General features: G+C 40.7%; 1 protein-coding gene across 1 annotated transcript in view; it reads left to right on the top strand.

The window, feature by feature from the left end:
* The window catches only part of PKHD1 (PKHD1 ciliary IPT domain containing fibrocystin/polyductin), a 453,280-nt gene that overhangs the window by 231,741 nt on the left and 198,658 nt on the right, over positions 1-22,881 (top strand). Inside the window, exons 50-53 of the mRNA XM_034648265.1 lie at positions 2,002-2,179; positions 3,561-3,756; positions 14,652-14,717; positions 19,625-19,753. Coding sequence (XP_034504156.1) covers positions 2,002-2,179; positions 3,561-3,756; positions 14,652-14,717; positions 19,625-19,753 — 569 coding nt within the window. The remainder of the gene's footprint in view (positions 1-2,001; positions 2,180-3,560; positions 3,757-14,651; positions 14,718-19,624; positions 19,754-22,881) is intronic.

Below are 22,881 nucleotides of genomic sequence, written 5' to 3'. Positions count from 1 at the left end.
TCCTTCCACGCTTTGGATTGTGGACAATGCTGCTATGAATATTGGGGTGCATATGGCCCTTCTCTTCACTATGTCTGTATCTTTGGGGTAAATACCCGGTAGCGCAATGGCTGGACTGTATGATCCAGCCATTGCACATGTATTCTTTTAAGAAGTATGTATCAAATACTGCAGTGCCAGGGCCAAGGCTCTGTACCATGGAGGGTTTTGAGTGTGTTTTTAAATGACCAAATATCATGGATAAATTGCTAAACATTAAAATAAATAGTACAGAATGGCAAACCTGGCACATATGAGGTTTGTTCCTTTTTTTTTTTAAAGATTTATTTATTTATTTGAGAGAGAGACAGAGACAGAGACTGTGTGAGTAGGGGGAGCGGCAGAGGGAGAGAATCTCAAGCAGACTTCCTGCTGAGTGCAGAGCCCAGTGTGGGTCTAGATCTCAGGACCCATGAGATCATGATCTGAGCCAAAACCAAGAGTCAGACGCTTAATCGACTGAGCCACCCAGGAGCTCCCTAGGGTTCGTTCTTACATGAGCTGTGGGTAGATGTTGACCAGGCTTGGTGATGGTTACTGAATACACAGATCATCTCTGAGTTTCACAGTTTTACATATATATATATAAGATACATACTATTTGCCTTCATTTTTTGAAAAAGGAGATGAAAGCTTAAAGAGGGTCAGTAATTTGCTCAAATGCCTCCACCTTGGGTATGCAGATATAGATTTCCAGTTGATGCCCATTTGATCATAGTGCCCAAGCAGTTCGTGCTAAAAACAGTTTCCTTTTTATAAAATGCACTGGATTGTAAATTGGCTTTGGATATGCTCATGCCACACCTCACTCTGAAAACCCAACATCCTCCTTCGTCTCATTTACCTCTACTTTGAGAATTTAATTATCTGCCTGCAGCAAAATTCCACGGTTAAAGATTCTCATGAAAACCAAACCAAGGGGGAAGGACAGTCATAATGTGTATTGATTTTTTTTTTTTTTTTACTTTTGCCTTTTATTTTCTGTCCACTTTGACTTTCTTTTAGGGTCTTAGCATGTGGCTAAATCTATTTGTTCTAGTGAAGTCTTAAAAATCACTTTCTGGGGTGGGCTGTGTAATTTGTAGAAATTAATAAATTTCCAGTTCTGCCATTGACATTCACATAATGCTTTTGCCATACTCTGCCTCAGTTTCCTCATTTACTAAAATGCACTTCTAGAAATGCTTTCCATAAACTAGGAAATGGGTGGGCACCAGCTGCCTTAGAGAGAGCTCATCCATGCACTCTTCCTTCTTACAACAAACATGGTTTGAGTGCCCATCAAGTGCAGGTCCTGTGCCAAGGTGGAGGAGACCAAAATGGACAGAATATGTCTAACTTAAAGATCTCACAATCTATATTAACACACAAAAAAGCCGACACCAGGTTCGGTGGTAGCAGTGAGAGCTGGGCATTATGCAAGCCCACAGGAGAGAGGAGCCAGGTTACCTGTTCATTCTAGGGAAGGCTACCGAAGCCGTTTCTGCCAAGCAGTAGGAGGTGGGCTTCTGAGAATCTGGGCACATTTGGTTCTCAGTCATTGCTTCCTGTAAGAATATCTAATAACTATATGTTTTCTGATGCTGATAAAATTGGTCTATGGCAAAATTCCAGACATGAACATTACTTTATAAAAATAATAGTATATAGTCCTGGCCTGTGTGAACTCAATGGGATGGCATTTATCAGTGGCCTCAGGTCTGAGTGTTTGTACCTTCAATCCACCAGACCAGTGGAATGCACAAATGATCCAATGACATCTTCCCAACTGGGCTGTTTTGACCCACACAGTGATTGCTAAAAGCTCCATAGACATACAGAGAAGATGGCCCAAGACATACGTGGAAAGAATAGAAGATGAATTACCACTGACAGGAGAGGAGTGGATTAGATCCAGAATGGACGAATAATTTACCACCCATTTTGGTTTTTTTGTTTTTTTTTCTTTTTAATTCACCCTAGAGATAATGCTCCAGTTGTTTCTTATGATTTAACCATAACTGACAGCAGAAATAAGACAACCATTGTCAATTATATACATGACACATTGTCTAACCTTTATGGCTGGATGGCTCTGCTCTTGGATCAAGAGACCTACACACTGCAGTTTGAGACCCCTTGGATCAACAGATCTCTGCAGGTAACTCCAGGAATTCATTCACGGGTATGGTCCATTCCCCAGGGGTTTTTATCTTTCTACCTGTGAAATAGCAGTTTGCAGAAATTTGCATCTTCTGGTGCTGATAAAGAAAACTGCCACAGCATTTTGGCCTGATGAATGTAATCTGAATATAAGATATGGCAGTTATTTTTTATTTTAATTTTTTTAACTTAAAAATTTTAGAATCTGTTTGAATTTTGTCTTGAATAACACAATGGTTCTGCCCAAAATTTTAACTTAATTAATACAATGACAAACACCTTCTAAGCATTCTGTAGAATTAAACGATTAGATTAGGGATTAAGAACCAATTTACCCCTTAGAGAAGTGTTTGTAGCCCGAGAAAATGTCTTAACAAAGCATTTTTACATTGCATACTGCCACCTTGTGGTCAAATATTAACTTGCAAATAAAGGTCTGGAACTTCATTGGGGTTGGTTGGAGTCAAATGGTTAGGGGCGTGAAGATAGGAATTGCTATGTGGAAAGTGGGAGTATTTTCTGAAAAAAAAAAAAAGCTAATCCAGTGGATTTCCTCAAGCTTCTCCTCTTCCTTTTAATGCATTTCTTTCTTCCTTCACATTCTCCTTAAAGTCATGAGAGTGGGCCTCACGTGTGGTATAGTTCAAGGCAGAATCTCCTTTGATCCTCGTGCTACCCTTCTCAGAAAGAAGAGTTCTTTCCTTCCCTCGAGGTTCCCATGAGGATATTTTGGGGAATTTTCCACCAAATAAGGTGAAGGCATCAGAATGATGATCGTAGAGGTGGAGACCCTAGTGTCCATCCTGGCTCGGTACTCCCCTGCTTTGTGGTGTGGGGCAATTTCCTGAACCTCTGCCTGCCTCAACTTCCTCCTCTGTAAAATGGGGGCAGTAATAGTGACAATCACAGGGAGTCTTTGAAGGATTGAATGCCTTGACATGAATAGAACCTGAGCAGGTACTGAATGCTCCAGCAATGCTCGCTTTACTATTACCAACGGATGGGTGGGCCTGCTATCATTGCCTGCCTCTTTAAATTATGGGAAAAACTGGAAAAGAATTCTAGATCTGGCTCTGTCTCTCCTAGCTGTTTGACCTGGGACAAGTCAACTCACTTGTCTGGGTTTTCTCCTCTGTTATTGAGGTTGTTAAACAAGAGAAACCTATGGAGTTTTTCAGTCCTCATGTTCTAGGATTCTGGAGCCCTGGTTATGAATTTATCATGGAGTGGATTTAAGTAAGCCCATTTCCTTCAAGAAGAGTAGTCTGGGTGTGAACTGCTGTATTTCTAAAGTACTCCATCTGGGTTCTTTATAGCTCTTTTTCAGAGAAAGCTTTCCTTACTCAATGAGTGTTATTTTATTGTTCTCTCACTTCAAGTACTCAGCAACGTTTGGCAGCTTTGCTCCTGGGAACTACCTCCTGCTGGTGCACACGGTCCTGTGGCCTTACCCTGACATCCTCGTAAGGTGTGGGAGTCAGGTGGGGCGGTCCCTTCTGTCTCTGCCATCACCTGGTCAGGACCAAGGTTGTGACTGGTTCTTCAATACCCAGTTGAGGCAACTCACCTATCTGGGTAAGTATAATTGGATGAGAATTTTGATGGCATGTAGTCCGAAGCCACTGTTCACTCTTGAGTTCCAAATATTTGTGCTATGAAGTGATGAGGACCTGAAGGGGAGAGCTGTGTTTTATGGTTAAGTGGTTGGGCTCTGAAATCAGACTGCCTGGACAGTTGTTCTGAGTTCGTTGCCCCTCTCCATCAGTCAGCTGAGCCTAATCTTGAGCCCTGCGACTGTGAAATTTCAATAGCACTAGAGAGGAGAATATGGTAATTCCCTGGTATTGTTAAGTCTTTGCCAAATGGATTGTTGTATGTTCTATTTGTGCTGAATTGTACCATTCAAATTTTATTTCTGATTTGATCAACCATAAATGTAACCTAAAATTATAAAAACTCAGAGTGGACAGAGAACCCTGAGACTATTTTTACAGCTAGAGCCAAATGCAGCCATTAAATAAAAGCAAAGAGGTGTCATTAACTCTGACTGTTCACTTGATATACATTCTAGAACAAAATTTTAATTTCAAATTATTCTCTATTACTTAGCATGCTTGTGAAGAGCCTGTCTTGTCCATTGGTCCGATTTTGTTGATGAACTGCAACTAACTTAAATGGCCACATGAGGCAAGCATGGCAAAGGGACATTTATGGCATAAAGAAAAAAAAATCAAGTCGTGCAGCTACAGGTTTTCTTCCCCTTTGTTATCATTATTTATTGAATTAATAGCAAGTTATACTCATATTATTTATACACATATATGGTAGAAAGGCACATCTGTATAAGTATGTATATTTATGTTTAGATGTACATCTATATGTATATAAGAGTATATATATGATATAGATGCATTTTTCAGTATAAAACATTTTTATTAGGTAGGTAGCCTTTATTAATTGAAATCATTCTTTGTATCAGAATACCCTGGTATCTCCACCTTTAGATAAGAGGAACTGGAAAAGGACCAGGAAATCTCAGAGGGTTGGTTGAATGTTTAATGAACATGGAGACCCTTGTTCCTTAAGACGATTCCCAGTGCTCCATGTACTGGCCTCTGAGGTCATTTGTGTCCCCTGTATGCTCTGAGTGAATGGGGTAGGTAGGTGGCAAGAGCCACTTCCGTTCTCATTCCTGGGCTGGTACAGTGAGGATACGAGGACTCATGGGGAACAGAAGCTTGCATTGCTCCTCGATGGTGGTGTGTCCCAAGCAGCTATGTTGGACCCGGTAGATTTGGTTATAATTTTGGCTATCCTCTGTGTCAAGTTTATAGCATCACTGGGAAGGCTCATAATGCCGTAATGGCAGTAAGGTAGTTTGCAGCGGGCACCCCAACAGGACCCCAAGCCATAGAGTTCTAGCTCTCTGCCCTGCACTCTCCGTATTGATTAGTTTGTTACTTTCACGTAATTTTTTTTTTCTGGACCATGTGACTTTATAGGTCTGTGACTGGGATAATTTGCATAAAATACACTTAAATCTAAGAAGAGAACATAAGTCGAGACCTCACAGTCTATGTGGACATATTCCTGAAAAAAAAAAAAAAACCAACAACAACGTGGGGAGAGTTGTATATAGAGAAGTTTCATTTTACCGTAGGGAGACTGCTTGACCTGTTTCAAGGCCACTGAATTTCCTGCCAGACTTGCAGGGGGGAGTGGGCGGGGGGGAGAGACCCTGCTCCTGTTCCTGGCTGGCTTTTCGTTCAAAGTGCTGCTTCACTGACAATTTGCTGTGTTTCATTAATTTGTTGACCACTTCTAAGTGGACCATCTTTTTTGCATTGTTTGTTTGCAACCTCACCACATCCCCCAGGATAGGAAGTTTCAAGCAAAATCACAATTATCTCTGTTTCCTCCATTTGGCTACTTGGTGTGTGTTTGAAGATACCTGACTAATCTTAGACCCAGCTGAGAAGGCGGAAAAAAATCAGAACCCAGGCATTCTAGCTCCTGGCTCTGGATCTCCCCACTAGAGTGTGCTGCCCACTAAATAATCCTTGATCACTGACCAACTAGGGTGTGTGTGTGTGTGGGGGGTGCTAGGCAGGGTTGTGGGAGAAAACTTCTCACTGATCCCCAGTGACAAAGAAAAAAATCCTATACATACAATATGTTTTGAGAGTATTTCTTCTCTACCAAGGTCAGTTTTGTCNTTTTTTTTTTTTTTTTTTTTTTTTTTTTTTTGGCAAATGTCTTTATGGGACGCAGGTTCTTTTGAAAAGCTCGTGGCCAGAGCTTAGGGTTTTAATCAGTGGCTGGCTGGCTATTTCACCTGGGGCACGGAATTATAAATGCTCCATGCCTCAGTGCCTTCATCTATACAACGAGGTTAAGAATACCTACTTATCTCTTGGAATTGTGGTACAAAACACCCAAATATCTTCAAATGTGATTAGTATGCCCTGTTACTTGACTATACGTTTTCTCGGTAGATTATTTCTTTAGATTTGTTCTCTCTCCCCCCAGAAGAAGAACGATGTCACGTGCCTTGAAGTTAGCGTACACATCATAACCTTTCCGGAAGGGACTCATTCTATTTTCCTTGACTAGATTTTATAAGATAACCGAGATTCGTGATAACACGACATATATGATATCTGGTTTCCATGATTAAAGTGTAATACCACTTAAGCAATTGTGACCCACAGAATAAGATCACCTCGCTCATTTAAAAATATCTTTTAAGGAGATTGGTTCAGGTTGCCTTTCTAAAGCCCCTGAGAATTTTGCCTGAGAAGCCACTTGCAGCACAGACCACCGCAAAGGACGCATGTGCCACAGTTTGTGTTAGGACCCAGGAGGAGCAGCGTTTGCTGTGAGAAATGATTATGAGTGGCAGTTCCGAACTCTGACTTCTATGCCATGCTTGGGAATGGGCAAGACTGCAGGACACGTATTCTTTTATATTTCCCGAGTCGAGTCAAATCCAGCAAGCCCATTTTTCCCTTTATGTGATTTGATTAACTGGCAGCTCCTGTCTCTGCCTTCCCCACTGCCTCTTTCCCTGCTGGATTTTTTTTTTTTTTTCCCAGGGATGTTTCAGTTCATGGTTAACTATTTTTATTTTTTAGTTACATTAACGCTATGAAATAATTAGTCAGCTAATTAATCTGGTTTACAAGCTTTGTAGGATTCTTCAGCTGTCAGTCAGGCCCAGGCCTGAGGCCTACATCTAGTCTCAGCTCTCTTGCCCGTGTGATTCCCGTTGCCATGGCTACTGGCTACATCTGCTGACACCCCACTCTCTATTTATTGCTTAATTAAGAATTTCACGCTCAGCCCTTATCTGCCTCTAAGAACAAGCGCACACTGTTAAGAAATTCCAAATTTAGGCCCAGGCACAAGGAAAGCCTTTCTTGCAGGCTTGGCTGGATGGAGCCTCTCTAACGATCTTCTCGGCATCCCAGCCGCCACCCTTCAATCAAAAATCATTAAATGGGGCAGAGATAATGAGCATGTAGCATATCAAAAGAAGGATGTTTGCTTGGTCCAAAGGAGGAAAAGCTGCTAGGCCCCATGCGCAGCTCCACTTCAAAGGGAGATGAGACCCCCTCATCACTGGGGCCTGATAAAGCCTCATTTGTTCTGGGCTTGACTTATGAAAAAGGTCTGGTGTGTCAGGGTCCCGTCTCACAGACGCAGGATCCCCCCACCTCTTGCCTCCACCTCCACCGGCCCCCACCCTGGCCTTCCGCACGCACGCTCGTGTGTCAGCACTCGGGCAGCTGGGTCCCCCAAAGCATCAGGCGGAGCGTATAATCACTGACTCTCCACTCACAATGGCCACTTGTAGGGGGGTGGCCGGGAGGAGGTCTTCGTCACAATAGGAACACAATTATTGCAGCTGCCAGGGAGGGCTCTGCTCCTTCCTGTAGGAAGATAATAGGACTTGCCCAAAACAGGAGGAGAAGGTTGGGGGGAGGTGACGGGGGTTGATAGGGGTGGAGGAAACAATCTTGAGTTGATTATTCATATTCTGACTCTTGGAAGCCCGACGCGGAGCCAGTGGGGTTCCAGCAGCTGCCCGTGCACAGTCCTCTCCTAATAATTGTACATTCTGTCAGGGGTCAACTTACTTTTGACCCTGTCCTTTTATATCGGGAAAAGGCTCTTGAGGGCAAACTGTTGGGTTGTGGCAGGGTGCATTAAACACCCACAGCCCCTTCCCCTTGCGTTCTCCTTCACCCAACCAGCAGCCGGTGATAAATTCATGTCAGATGCTGAGCCATTCACGCTTGCCCTCCCGGGTTCACACAGCCCCGCTCGCGCAGCGGACACGGGGCCGCGCCGGGATATTGTGCGAGGCGGCAGCTGAGCGAGCGCCTGCGAGGCGCAGGGGCTCCGGCCTTCCACCTTCTTCGGATCTGACTGGGAAGAAAAGGCACGTCTAGCCAGGCTGGCCAGTGCCTGTCTCCAAATGGCCCCCTCGCCAAGATAAAGGCAGGCTGTTTGGCAAGAAGCCGGGGCCGTTTTCCATGAGGGCAAGAGGGCCGTAGATGGGAAGACAGATGGACTTCATTGTCTGCACCCATTGCCCTGAAGAAGTCAAGTCACGTCACACAGAAGGCCCAGAAAAAAGGCTGCTAACCCGGGGGATCCTGAAAATAAGGAGTGCTTTCCTGAGTTTTTGGCCAGGAGCTCATGGGGTACTTGCCTGGGTTTCTCTTTCTCTAAAGTGCTCAGGGCACAGGGAGGGAGCAGGCTGCTGCCTGGGGCCTTCTGTTGTTCAGCAGGTCCAGAAGACCCCCTCAGCGCCTCGGGAAGGAACTCTGTTAGCATCTGTGGAGGAGAGAGGACTCAACCGGCTGCCCCGAGCACTTTGGGAGGGTTGCATAAGCAGAGCAGAATCATAATCCTTCGAAACTCTGCCGCCATTCCCATGCTGAGGCCCTCTAAGGCAATCCATAGCATTCTAGTTAATAAATTAATTTACATTCTTATAGAAAACTCATTCCCCAAAGATCCCCAAGGATTTTTGCCAGCAATATAGAGGATTGACTTTGGGGAACTGCGCTAACCTTTATGGCAAACATAGAGAATGGAACGGGAGCTGGCGATGGGAAAAGGAATTTTGCCTCTTGGTTGTGAGCAACTTCTCTCCCACAAGGAAAAGGAAGAAAATAAAGGAGAAAAAGAAAGGAAGAAGGAAAACTTAGAAGTCACGATCAAATATTTTTCCTAGGAAGCACTCTGCTTAAGGAGCTAATTCGTAGCAATGCTGATGGCTGACCCTAGTTCATGCAGAGCATAGGGGTATAACCAGCATTCAAACTCAGCCTTTCTGACTCTAGTTCAGTACTTTTTCTAGTAGACTGGTGTTTGGGTTCTTTTTTAATCCAGACTTATGTATATACCCTTGTCAACCAGTTCTTCTTCCTTCTATGTATAGGAAAAACTTGGGCTTATTGGAGCCTCTATGCTTCCTAAACTTTAGATATTTAAATACCAACTTTACCCTTGGTCACACTCTATGCCTCCTGTTCTATTATTTACCTAAGATTTTTCTTCAATCAGTTCCCACACCACCTTATTTTTAAAACCTAACCTCCTTTTAAGTAATAATATCCATAAAATCAGGGGTTTAATGAACTAGTTGCTTTTTCTAAAATACATTAGCATCCATACCTATGAAAATAAAACATTAGTGCCACGAAAATCATCACCTCGCAATTTATATATTGGGAATATAATGTGGTCTGCAAGGTTTTGGTATAATTGATGAAAAGTAAGAAGTGTGAGCCCAGGGATCTCTTTTTTATCTGGGTCTCTTTCCTCACTTGCTAAGAACATCTGCTCTTGAGAACAAACCACGTTCTTTTTTGTTTGGTTTTTGTTTTTTGTTTTTACCCAGGGATATTTATTTATTTATTTATTTATTTATTTATTTATTTATTTATTTATTTTTACTATGTTCAGTTAGCCACGGTACAGCACATTGTTAGTTTTTGATGCAGTGTTCAATGATTCATTAGTTACATATAACACCCAGTGCTCATCATCACACGTGCCCTCCTTAATGCCCATCACCCACCCCATCTCCCAACACCCTGACCCTCTGAAACCCTCAGTTTTATTTCCTGGAGTCCAGAGTCTCTCATGGTTCATCTCCCTCTGTGATTTCTCCCCCTTCAGATTTCCCTCCCTTCCCCTATAGCACTTCCTCAGTGCTATTCCTTATGTTCCACATATGAGTGAAACCATATGATAAATACCTTTCTTTGCTTGACTTATTTGATTTAGCATAATCCCCTCCAGTTCCATCCACGTTGATGTGAATGGTGGGTATTCATCCTTTCTGATGGCTGAGTAATATTCCATTAACAAATCACATTCTTGAGAGAAGTTGTAGAATTCCTCAATTCGGGGCTTTTTAAATGTGTCTCATGGGCAAACAGCTGGAATGCATGTTCTCAGGCTGCTCCCTTGGACATTCTGGTTCTGTCGATCTGCACAAATGCCCCATTTTTCACGGGAAGTGCAAGTGTGGCAAACATCCTTGACTTAAAATAACAATTGTTATTATTTTCTGAGTTAATTAAGAAGGTTTAATTGAACTAACTCTCAGGACTGAAGTTCATGTAGTCCCTTGTAGACTGAAGTTAATGACAATCTCATCTGTCAGTCCCTTGAATAAGTTCTTGTATTCTTACACCTCAAAAAACATGTATACCCTTCCATGAATGAATGTTAGTGGGGATCATGGAAGACTCAAAGGTGATCACGGGATTTTCATGTAATGTGTCTGTGAAGGACTTTGGAAGGTCCTGTGTTATGAGGGCCAAGCTGGTTCCGTGGCTGTCCCTGTGAAGCTGGCCTCAGACAGATGTGTGGTCCTCTGAATCAAGCTTTAGCTGCCCAGGGACCAGCTGGCAAGTACTTCTCAATGGCTAAGTGAACAAGGCTAATTTCTGGGGAGTGAGGTCAAGTTCACTAAACACGGAGGAAGAGACAGAGCAAGAGTCTACAGGTATGTGAGACAGATCTGAGAGAAGAGGTAGACGGAGAAGATAGGGCAAGCTAAGATGCAGTGCAGGGAGAGAGGACCAAAGCCAACAGCTGGCTCATGAAGACAGACCTGGAGCCTGGGTCCAGTGCAGACAGAGACCGAGAGAGAAGGCGCGTCAGGGAGAGAATGGGTGAAATCTGCAGACACAGATTGTGGTTGCTGTTTCTGATTCTCTCCATGTGTAGCCAATGGCTGACTCACACCATGTAAATGTGAATTGAATGAGAGATCCAAATATGCGCTAAACCTCAATGGTGAAGTGCAAATGGGAATATGGATGAAGAATGAAATAGGAAAGTAGTTAAGGCCCATGAAGCTGCCACCTGTTTTTTCTTTTTATATAGATAGGTACTTAATTCTCCCTTCAAAATTGCAAAAGAGAATGGGACCTACTCAAGGAGAGAATTAATTTTTCTCTTCCCTAGTGCCCTAGTGCAGACAAAACTTGCCGGGCACAATACAAAATTCTGGAAGACACTAGTATCATATTTGGCTGGGTAACTCTCTTTCCTCCTTCTTGGCACATTTCTTGCTTTCTCCCAGATCTCTGTGTTTATAGTAACCTTACATCATATAGCACCCACCAGAATAATTTGACTGTAATTGACCCAAAGGCTTCTTTTGTTTTTGAGGACCAACCAGATATTCTTACAACCTGGGAAGGATCAACTGCAATGAGGCTCCATTTATAAACAAAGTAGATTAACCACTCTCATATTACAAATACACACTCAGAAATCATAAGCACTGAGAAGACATATGTATAATATCACAGCTTGTGTAAGGCTTTTAAACCCTTCCTGAGTCAATACCTTTATTCTCAAACGATTTTCATCCCTCTTTGTGTTTGTCCAAATTGGAAACGACGTGTAATTTTTACACTGTCTTTTATAGAGTCAGAGCACTTAGCAACTTTAGCAGATCTGGTTAAGTTGCTTCCAACTCTGAATACTAAGGCTCATCGTGATAAGGTACAGCTGTAAAAAAGAGTAAAAAGAGTAGAAGCATATTTCTTGGGTTTTGTTGACTGCTGCTATAATAATAATAATAATAATAATAATAATAATAATAATAATAATAATAATAGAGCATGCCATAATAACAGTATAGGAAATGACTAGTATTTCTGGGTCAAGCACTGTGCTAAGCATGTTATAGGGATTATCTCATCTTTTCTTCCCAATGACACTATGAGGTAGATAGGATGACTATTTCCATTTTTCACAAGAAGGGAGATTCAGAAATGATGAAGAACTTGTGGGTTGCCCACATCAAGGAAATAGAAGACCCAGGCTTCAAAGCCAGGCTGTTGGACTTCGTTCAGCAGCCACACTCTTCCCCATGACTCTCTATGGCTCCACTCTCAGGGTGTGGAAATGGTGTTTGGGAAGAATAACCCTCTGACCTCAGAACCAGCCTGCAGAGGGCCATGTACAAGTGGTGGTGAAGGAAATCAGACTTGTTCAGTCTTTCCTACTTTTGGTAACTTTCTCCATTTTGTGGGATACTGAAACTACTCCTTTTCTCAGATTGAATGATACTCTCACACTCGCTTTAGTAAAAGGAGCAATAGTTTCAATGTATGCTTTGGGGAAGAGGCTTCCCAGGAACTGGGACACATTTGTGCATGTGTAGAGGCTGAACAAGATCAGTGGCCATGCAGTTCAGAAGCCATCAGCGTAGAGCTGCAGACGTGATAGCACCCCGGCCAGGAAGCCTAGGCTTACCAAGAATGGGGCCTGGGTTAAGGGATTTCTGAACGGAAGGACAAGTGCAACAGTCTATCGTGGGCATTGGATGTGCTGGGGTTAGCCTTTTCCATCTCTGGGTTCATCTTCACCATGATGGCTACAGTGCATGATGCATTATAAAATGACTACAGTGGTTTTGAAAAAGACTTTTTCATGTGTAACTTTACTTTTTTTACTCTCTTTACTCCCGTGGCTGTGTCTTAAGGAAAAGGGCACAGATGTAGTGAAGTCTGCCATTTCTTGGAAGCTGCTTTTAACAAGGATGATTTAAACAAAATCTTTAAATGAACTAATAACCCTTTCCAAATGATTCCTGGAATTTTTTTCTAACTTGCCTTCTTTGGAGTTTGATTCTATTACAATATTTAATTCCTTCCTCATAGGGAAGAGTGCTCCATTGTTACAGCCTTATGCATGTTTTTACATGTCAACTTGTCCATGTTCTCTTTTGCTTTTCTTTCCAGTTGAGCCGATTTTATTATTTTGCCTTTTGGCTCCTTTAAAAAGGTTATTTCCTGCCTCTATTTGCTCAATTGGTTGAAATAGCCAGTTAAGTACTGGGTATTCAGAGTAGAGCCCTATAAATTTAGGATTTCTAGATTAGTTCATGAATTGTAAGTGTCTACATGTCCAGCAATGTCTGGGGTCCTAAGGTACATGAGAAAATTCCCTCCCTCCAAGATTTAGAGACAGAGCTCGTGACTGATGCAATGTGAAATTTACCACAGTTGATGCTTGATAAATATTTGCTAAATTGAGAGCAAGCTTGGGATAAATATCACCAAAATCAGTATGAGCACAAGTGGGTAAATTAGACATTATAGAAAAAGAGAGAGATGAAATGCTGGGCTTGTGGCGTTATATTTATTTATTTACTTAAGATAGAAAGTGGGTAAAATATGCGACAGGATAGAGAAATAATATAAGCGAAGCCTTAGTAGTAGTGATAAAGTAGAGTACACAGAGAACATGTTGGTCATTGTGCCTGGTCTCAAAATATGTGCAGTGTAAGGAGAAAGTCACTTTTTATAATGGGAAAAAATTATATGAGAGTAATTAACAAAATCAGAATAAGAGGGGAGTTCTCATCTTGGATCCCTTTGAGGATTATTATTATTATTATTACAAATAATATTATTACAAAGATTATTATTACAAATACAAATATTACAAATAATAATATTAATAATATTGGTAATATTTTGAAGCTTATACTTTGTAATTAGAAAAAAATGGTCTTTAGTCTACTCCATCTTGTGATGGAGGTAAAGGTTTAGGGTTCCATGGAAAGGCAAACGGAGAGCATGAGTTTGACCTAGTCCTCAAGGCTACAGCCTTAGACAGCATTGGGCCCTCCAGTGGTGGGAGGTGTTGGCTCACATGACATCTGATAAGGCAGAAAGGTAATTAACCAATAAGAGACAAGGTGTTACTGAAAAGTGGAGTTGGCGCACCTGATTACTAATTAATCAGGCGTGACAGCACCTTGTAGATGCATTCACTATTTAATTATAGCAGCCTTTCTTGGCAAAGGAGCATATGTTCCCAGCTTAATCTACTGGTTTATACTGACATCAAATTGTCGTTATCAGAAAGAATCAGACCTTTTGATTATTTCCTCTAATTTATTGAACACTTAAAATTAATGAACCCCAGGCCTTTTAAATGTGCTCAGTTGGTTTGGAAGATGGAGGAGAAAGGGGGGTTGAAAAAAGCCTTCATTAAAAGGACAATTTGTTTGGATAAAGGTAAAGCAAATACATTTCATGGGCGATCTGAACTGTATTGAAAAACACATGAATTCTAAAAGGTAAGCCTTCAAAAAGATGGAGAGGAAATAGGATTAGAGGTGTGCGCTGCTGACTAATGTTGGCCTCCAAAGAACATATGGCTAAAGGGTCCTCCTCCCCAATTATTTATGTGCCAATTCTCTTGGAGACCTCACTGCACTTAAGTTTAATCAAATAAAAGAAATCAAAATTAAATGTTGGAAATCAATTGGTAGACTAACAAGGACTTCATTTTTTTTTTTTTGAAAATTTAGTTAGGTTGGGAGGAATTTAGCATAAAGCCATCTTTATCACATATGAATATCTTCTGTATTAAGGTGCTCTTTGCATCACACCCAAGTTGTGGCTTTTTGCATTCAGTTTCAGGTGAAGGCAACGTTCAAGTGACTCTCCAGGTGAAGGAGGGTGTGCCCCCAACTATTTCAGGTGAGTATTAACCCACCTACCATATAGAAGTGCCTGGTACAGCAGAATGTCGTCCAATAATAGTTCTATAATTTGCTTCCATCAAATTGTTTATAAGCAGGTAAGCATCAGCCCTAATGCTATCATGCCTAATGACTCCCTATTGTGTCACCCAGACAGCAGAAATATGTGTCTGCATTTCAAAGAAAGATATAAGAAGGGAGCATTTCAAAACATTGGAAAGTAAGAATTAAAACATGTAAATAAGCACATTTCATAAATTATGGACCATATGTGCACACAGGAGTCCAGATCTGCAGATGGGCCATTAGGCCTCTACCAAATGGAAAGAAAAATTCAGGGTATCTCAAAAGTTTAATTGTTCCCAGTAATCTCAGGACATCAGGGTAAACAAACCCTTCCCCAAAGTCAGATGGTTCTGTGAAATCTCTCTAACTCATAAAAGCCAAATTCTCAAGGACTAAAAGACTCTTGGCACCTTCTAATGCATTTCATTGTTTGTTTTTGTTTATCCTGAGCCAGTTTAACTATGCATTTGCATCAGGGACAAATCTTTTCAAAGGCCAAATTTTCCTTTGATTTCCAGTGGCATTTTGTGTTATGTCAGAGCAGAGCCCATGCTAATCAGAAAATGATCTAACTGCTCCATTTAAATTAATAAATAAATGAAGAAAAGGTACTAGACTAAAACTATAAACTAGAGGTACTGGTGGCTACTACTCCATGCATATTGGACTGGGAAGAACATGGTTCTTTGTTTTTATAACTGTTTCTGGGCTACCGTAGCACTTTATTCTTTATGTCCCTTGTCCTTTATCCCTCCTTTCCTTCAGGTGGCTCATGATGCATTGTTTATTGAGGACCTCTTGTGCAAGATGCAGGAAGATAAAATGATGAGCAATGATGTTTGACTCCATGGGGTCTTATGGTCACATGGGGATGTCAATTAAATGACTAACTAAATAATCAATGAATAAATCTCTTTTAAAATAACTGTTACCAAGAAAAGTATCTTGCAGTTCTCCCTTCTCTGACAGTTCTGTGTTCAAATTTCCAATTGGTTGGGTCAGTCGCCATTTGTAGAGAATATATCTGTTGGGGGTAGTTCTCCTGCCAGGTCCCCTCAGAGGATACTGGACTATTTATGGGTGGCCATTTCTCATTCAACCAGCTATATAGTCAAGGTGCCATACCACTCAGGACTTAGTAGGAAGATTTTTGTATTAAGGACTCTTTGGAAGGAGACTGTGGGTGGCCAGCCTCCCGGGCTTCTTAGCAGGGGTCAGTTTAAATGGAAGATGCTTTACTTGGCCTATCAATTACAGCATGCTAAATAAATAGATAGCTTCATAAAGTTATAGGATATTAATAAGGGAAAGAGCCTCACAGACTATCCTATCCAATTGCTTCATTTTACAAGTGAGGGAGCAGAAGCCTAGAGATTAAATAGTTTACTTAGTCACACCTAGTCAGTGGTTGAACTCGGATGAGAGCTCAAGTTACCCAACTCAGTCCAGTGTTCATTCTGCTATACCATATAAACTCTAAGATGTTTAAAGTACCTTTTTTGGCATATATTAATTTACGACTTAGATTAAAACTAATTGTATATAGTTAGTTTTCCTAGCCAATATAATTTGCAACAGAAAACAACCCTAAACACAGGGAGTTACAGAATTTGTACATTACCATTTATCGGAAAGAAATTTCAAATACTAATATACTTCAGAGACGTTCCCTGATTCCCACAGTGTGGGGTATATGTGCTAATGTCAAAATTGAAATGTGATTGTGTATTTTGCTTAAACTTTCTGTGAAAAATAGTAAAATATTACAGTATCAAAAATTCTTTGACCAAACAACAATGGGGTGATTAATGGAGTTCTATCTATATGTTAACCCACTCCGAGATTCAATATGAGTATATAATGCAGATGAGACCTTTTGGGTTAGGGTGTTCTGCTGCAGAGCGTCTCCGAGTTGACTCACTTGAAGGTTTATTCTGAGTGTACAAAATTGTGCCGGACACTGTGGAGAAATTGTGGACAGGAAACTCCAGAACCAGGAGAAATTTAGGGTATATACAGGCCACTGTTGAGGAGAGGAAGAGGAGGTGGTGGTGATGCAAGTTGTTGTGTGGATTCTCAGTGGGTTTGTGGCGAGGCTTTATGCTAATTGGAGTCAAGAGGATATCCAGGTTTCTGAGCACCCCTGTGCAGGTCATTCATGTTCTTCCAACACTGTGGCCTTACTGGTTTCCTCTCAGTGTGCATAATGCTTTATAAGAAAAATGGGAAAGGGGAAAATGGACAAAGCAACCCACTTTTGGGGGAGGATAAAAATATTTCTGAATAGCCTTTACCTCGACGATGTTGTCTTCTCAGTGGGGGCTAACTGGAAATATGGCGTATAGTCATATGGGACTATGATGATCAGATATTCTCTTCTTAAGTTTGCCATCCTTTCCCCCATGGATCTAAGCTTATTTCCTTTCCTCGGGTTTCTGAGAATCTGTCAGCCCTTCTCCTTTTTAAGGTCAACTCATCCCTGTCAGCATCTTCTGAACTTTGTCCCATCAGTAAATGACTCTGTCTTGTGTAGTTAACCTCTTCTTTACTAGTTCCTTCTGGTCAGTGCCTCTCAATTAAAACAAAACAAAACAAAATTCATGAATACTGAGTTTTCCCCTAGTTGGTATCTCTGTTGCAAACTTCTCGAAAGACTAGACTCTTGATGCAGAGCCGTAAAAAGCTGGGTGGATGAAGGATCAAGGTGGAGAGGGGAATATTTGGCTCAGATAGCGAGTTGGAGACCACCTTCAGTTGTAGCTGCTGCTGAGGGACAGATTTGTAGAGGAAAGCAAGGTGAGGCTTCCTCACAAATGTTGGTCTTGACCAAAATTCATGGAATCTTGTTTCGAAGTAAGACTCATTTATCTAAAGATTGGGAAGACAGATCAAGGCCTGAGGGTCTCAAATCCTAAAGCTGCTCATTCCTCGGTGAGCTTTTGGGACGACCTGACCCAGTGTCTTCCCTGCCTCACCTCAGGTGCATTCCTCAATCCACTGTAATCCACCCTGGTTACCATCACAACCACCCCCTGGAGCCGCTCTCATCTGGATTATCCAGATGACCCGCTCTGGTTGCTGAATTCAAAAGCCACTCCTTATTCACTCTCTTATTAGAACTTTGCTGTGAAGATCACTTCTGCCCTCTGGACATGCTCCATTTTGTAGGCTTCCAAGACATTGCCCTCTCCTGGTTCTCCTTGCCTGTCTCTGCTTCTTCTTTATCTCTTGTAGGCTTCTTGTTCTCTCCCCACCTTTCTATATTAGCGATAGCCATACAGAAGCCTGATATTAACTATAGAAATCTGATAACTTTGCAAGAGACTGAAACGTGTTTTCTTCTCCATTGAGTGTTCTTATCTTAAGGCAGAATGGTATGGAACGATCAAATTCGTTCATAGTAACGACTCTTAGAATAGTTACTTTAAGATTTAGTTTGTTCAATTAAAGACAGTTTCAGCCCTCTTATAAATAAAAGTGAGGATGACAAAGTGAAGAATTTGTTTCCAACATCTGTGATATAAAGAGTTTTTGGAACCTGGTATGTGGTTTTTAAGAGTCTGTTCATTGCCCTTCCCACTATTTATTTATACAACTTATACAACATTGTTAGCTCCTTTTGGGCAAGAATGACATTTTATTCCTTTTTGTATCCCTACTTTTTAGGATATTTTGGTAGAGAAGGCATTCGTTATTTGTGCTTGTGAAATTAGTATAATGGATGAGATTCTGCCCCACCCCCCAGTCATGTGAGATCCCACATCATTTGAGCTCTTGAAACTCAAAGAACATTTGGAGTCACCTGTAAATATTTTCATCCTCTTTTGGGAGAATCTGCCCCCTGTCTCTGTGCTAGGGATCACACTCCAGAAAAGAACATGCGGGGGGCAGTTCAACATGGTGTTGTGTGTGATGGATACTGCACAGTCTCCACTGGAAATTATTAGGCTTATGTTATAATTTCTGATGAAGAAGCCAGTGGGATGGTTGAAAAGAATATGCCATTTGATCATCAGTGGCAAAATCAATAAAAACCAGTTGGAACATATGAACTGTATGTAAATTACTACAATGAGAGGTGTCCAGATGATTATCTTGCCTTTAATATGCATTAAGAGCTATGACAGGATTACACCTTTGACTCAGTGATTCTATTGCTAAGATTCTATTTTAAGAAGAAATAATTTTTACTGGCAGGTTTGTATAGATATATTTAACACTGTATTACTTAGAATTTTAAGAGAGTGGAAAGATCCTAAATACCAAACATTAAGGATTGAGTAAGTGATAGACTTTTTATATGATAGAATATTATGTAGCCATTAAAATTACATTGACAAGGAGTTTTAATGACATTAGAAAATGCATATTAAAATGGCTAAGCTAAGTAGAAAAATAAGTGAATATAAAATTGCATATGTGATGTAATATCAATTATATAAAAATGCTGAGAAATTCAGGAAGGAAATGCAAATAAAAGGTTAAGGGCAGTTATCTCTAGGTAGTGAGATTATAGGCCATTATTATTATTTTTCTTTCTGTATTTGCATTTTTCAAATGTTGCATGATAGTCCTATGCCATATTTATATCAGGCAAAGCACAAATGTTTCATAACAGAAGTGGAACATATTTTCCCTAGACGTAGAGGAATTGAAGGATTGAATAATTCCTTGCTTTACATTGATAAAGTGATTTTTAGAAGATTATAAAATATTAAAAGGCAGCTACCTTGAGAGGTAAAAATATTGTCAATATCCTAAAATAAGAATAGAACCTGAAAGTTATTATAGTGAATCAGATTTTCACAGTTACTTTGCTATTTTCTTTTTGTTCTGTAGCTGCTACCTCTGCACCTGAATCAGCTTTAAAATGGTCCCTTCCTGAAGCATGGACAGGCATTGAAAAGGGCTGGGGAGGACACAACCATACCATTCCAGGTCCTGGGGATGACGTCCTGATTTTACCCAGTGAGTAAAACAGTCCGTGAATTAAATAATGAACCAGGACAATCCAATTGGGGATTATTTGTCATTTAAATATATTGTACAAGTAAAGAGTGTGGGCAGTCTTATTTGTGGGCACGCACGTCTACAACCTCCTTTTTAAAATTACTATAGGTGAAGAATTTTATAATCCTATGAAATCCAGAAAAAATAGCTCAGCTTGCTTTCATTAAATGTGGGATAAGTAGTTACAATGCCACAAGGAGTTAGAATAATCCACTAATGAGGTATGTTTCTTATGTGTCGGGGAACAGATCTGCAGAAAAATGCTAGCATCCTTGTGTTGAAAAGACATAGAGTGTTTGGAAAGAAGGAATTTGCAATGTTTTCTTTTCTTTTGCCTTTTGTGGGTCTTTTAAATATAGAACTTTTAAACTTTAAATATAGAATCTTTCAAATATAGAAAGATGATGAATAAGCTCTTCTGTTGCCATGATTTTTCAAAGATGCTGGAAAAGGAAACTGATAAATCAAACAGAAAAATGAAAGTCTATGTATGTATCTATCTATCTATCTATCTATCATCTATCTAGAACATTCTTCCCACATAGACACATATGGAAGAAGATGATTCTTCAGATAAACAGAAACACACACCCATACTTAAAAAAAATTCTTCTTTCTTTTTTTTAAAGATTTTATTTTATTATTATTATTTTTAAGGAATCTCTACGCCCAACGTGGGGCTCAGATTCACCACCCTGAGATCAAGTCACATGCTCCGCTGACTGAGCCAGCCAGGTGCCCCCAAATTCTTTCTTAAAAGTGAGTTCTTGAAACTCCCAGAAAATCTCTCTAGGCTGAGAAGAAAATGTTTTTCAAAGAACAAATATATTTTCCCTAAAAGACCTAATTTCATTTAAGGCTTGATTCGAACTTCCTATGGTAATACTGAATTTAAAAAGATCCGTACTGGAAGAAGAAGGTTTGGTCATCTGTAAAGTGATAACAATGATAATATGCAACATTTATTGACAACTAACAAGATGGCAGGAATGAGTCTCCATATGTTAACTAATTCAACCCTGACAAGAACTTCTTTGTGATATAAGTGATATTATCATCATCCCTGTTTTTTTTAGGAGTTTATTTGTTGATTTATTTGGCATGCACGCATGAGCTGGGGGGAGGGGTAGAGGGAGAATCAGACTCCCCACTGGGCGGTGAGTTTGAGATCTCAGGAACCTGAGATCATGACTCAGAGGCTCAACCAGCAGAGCCATTCAGGTGCCCCTATCATCCCAATTTTTACTGACAAGGAAACAGAGGCCCAGGGCAGGTAAGTAACTTGCCCAGGTTCATGCAGTTTGCAATTCAGCAGTCAGGATTTTAACCCAGGCAGTCTGACTCGAGGCCTTATTCTTAACCCGTCAAGTGCATTACTGTTGTAAAAGGACAAAGAGGAAATGACAAAGAGTAGCTGTGTTGCTTTTATTTAGGATAAAAAAAAAATGAAGGCAGAATTATTAAAACACGGTAACCACCACTGGGCTTTGGTGGTGTGCTGGTATGGTTGTGCATAGAGAGATGGGGGACTGGAGGGGGTGGGCTGACCAGTACGAACTTGAACTATTATCATCCAACTCCCCTATCATCCACCTCTCTCAATGGAGAATGTAACTTTTTGAATAAACAAGCTCATGAGTCATTCCCATACGGAAGGGAAAAATCTGTTCTGTCTCAGCCATTTCTTTGATGAATGTAGCCAGCGGATTGGCCCTGGGCTATGGTTTTTCCCACTAAGCAAGCTGTTTCCCCCACCCTGTGCAGGAAGCAAGTGAAGCTTTTGAAGGTTGCCAAGCTTTTAGTATCCTTTGGGACCCTTATGCTGAGAGGGGAGTAATCTTAGCTATCCTGCTTGGCACTGCAGTTGACTGTATCCACTGTGCGCCCTGACTTTGGGGAGCCCCTAGCATTGTCCGTCATTCTTCATTCCTCTGTTTGCGTGTGGTCAGTTTATATGATGGGCCTGAATTCTCTGTGAAGCTGCTCTTAAATAGCACAGAAATGAATGAATGAATGAATGAATGAATGAATGAATAATAAAAGAAAAGAAAATAAATAGCACAGATCAGTGCTTTGGAAAAAAAGGGAGCACAAGGGGGAGGCACAAGCATTGGCTGTATAAAGTATCTTTCCATTGGTCCTTTAGTCCTATTGTGAGAATCAGAGAAGTTAAGATTTTTAAACCATGCAGTTATTGTTCATTATTTCTTGTTTCCAAGTGGAAAGATAAGTGAATGAAAATGGGTGTGTAATATCTAATAAATGAAGTCCTTACCCTTGTTCTGTTGCCTTTTTTCCCCCTTCTCTTATAAGCTCTTTTAATTCCTCCAAAAAATGATCTTATAGTGGCCAGCATTTTAATTTGTTGTTCTCTTCTGTTTGGGGTCTCACATAGAAGCTGTTCTGGCTTTACTTTTCCTCTCAGATTTTTGGCAGACCTGGTATTTTGACCTCTGATGGACCTTTCGGTTAAATTTACCTTTTCTTTCTACTTGTGGTTTTGTATTTGTGACCTTTTCCTAGCTCTCCTGGTTTCACTCATTCCCAGTTTTCCTTGAATCAAGTAAGTTTATTCACCCAAGTGTGGCACAAAATAGACAACAAATATTGCTTGAGTGAGATGCACCATCTCAATGCTGCCACCCATAATTTAATAGTATAATTAAATCTTTGAGTTTGATGGGTTTGATGCAGCACAACTGTAAGACCGTGCAGGTCTGTGAAAAACAATGTCTTCTCCTTTGAGCAGATACCTACGAATTAAGATTTTTACGATGATGCTGTTGACAATGATAGCAGCAAACGCAATTTGACTGCTTGGTGTGTGCCCTGCACCCTACATGCTCTACAGTTATCCTCACAACTGCTTTATGAGTGGATCCTGTTGTTGGCCTGCTTTTTATAGTTGAGGAGTCTGAGACATAGAGAAGTTAAGTAACTTGCCCGGCTTTCATCCAGCTAGTAAGTCAAGCGGCTGGGGCAGGAAATCAGTGTGATTCCCGAGGCCTTTGTATAGAGTTCTTCAAAAGAAAAAAACAAAACTCACCATCCCTGCCTGTTCTGATTCATCCACATCAGATTGCATA

The sequence above is a fragment of the Ailuropoda melanoleuca genome, chromosome 19 (assembly GCF_002007445.2).
Source record: "Ailuropoda melanoleuca isolate Jingjing chromosome 19, ASM200744v2, whole genome shotgun sequence".
Classification (NCBI taxonomy): domain Eukaryota; kingdom Metazoa; phylum Chordata; class Mammalia; order Carnivora; family Ursidae; genus Ailuropoda; species Ailuropoda melanoleuca.
Note: the sequence above shows the minus strand (reverse complement) of the source record. Positions and strands in the feature narration are given on the sequence as shown.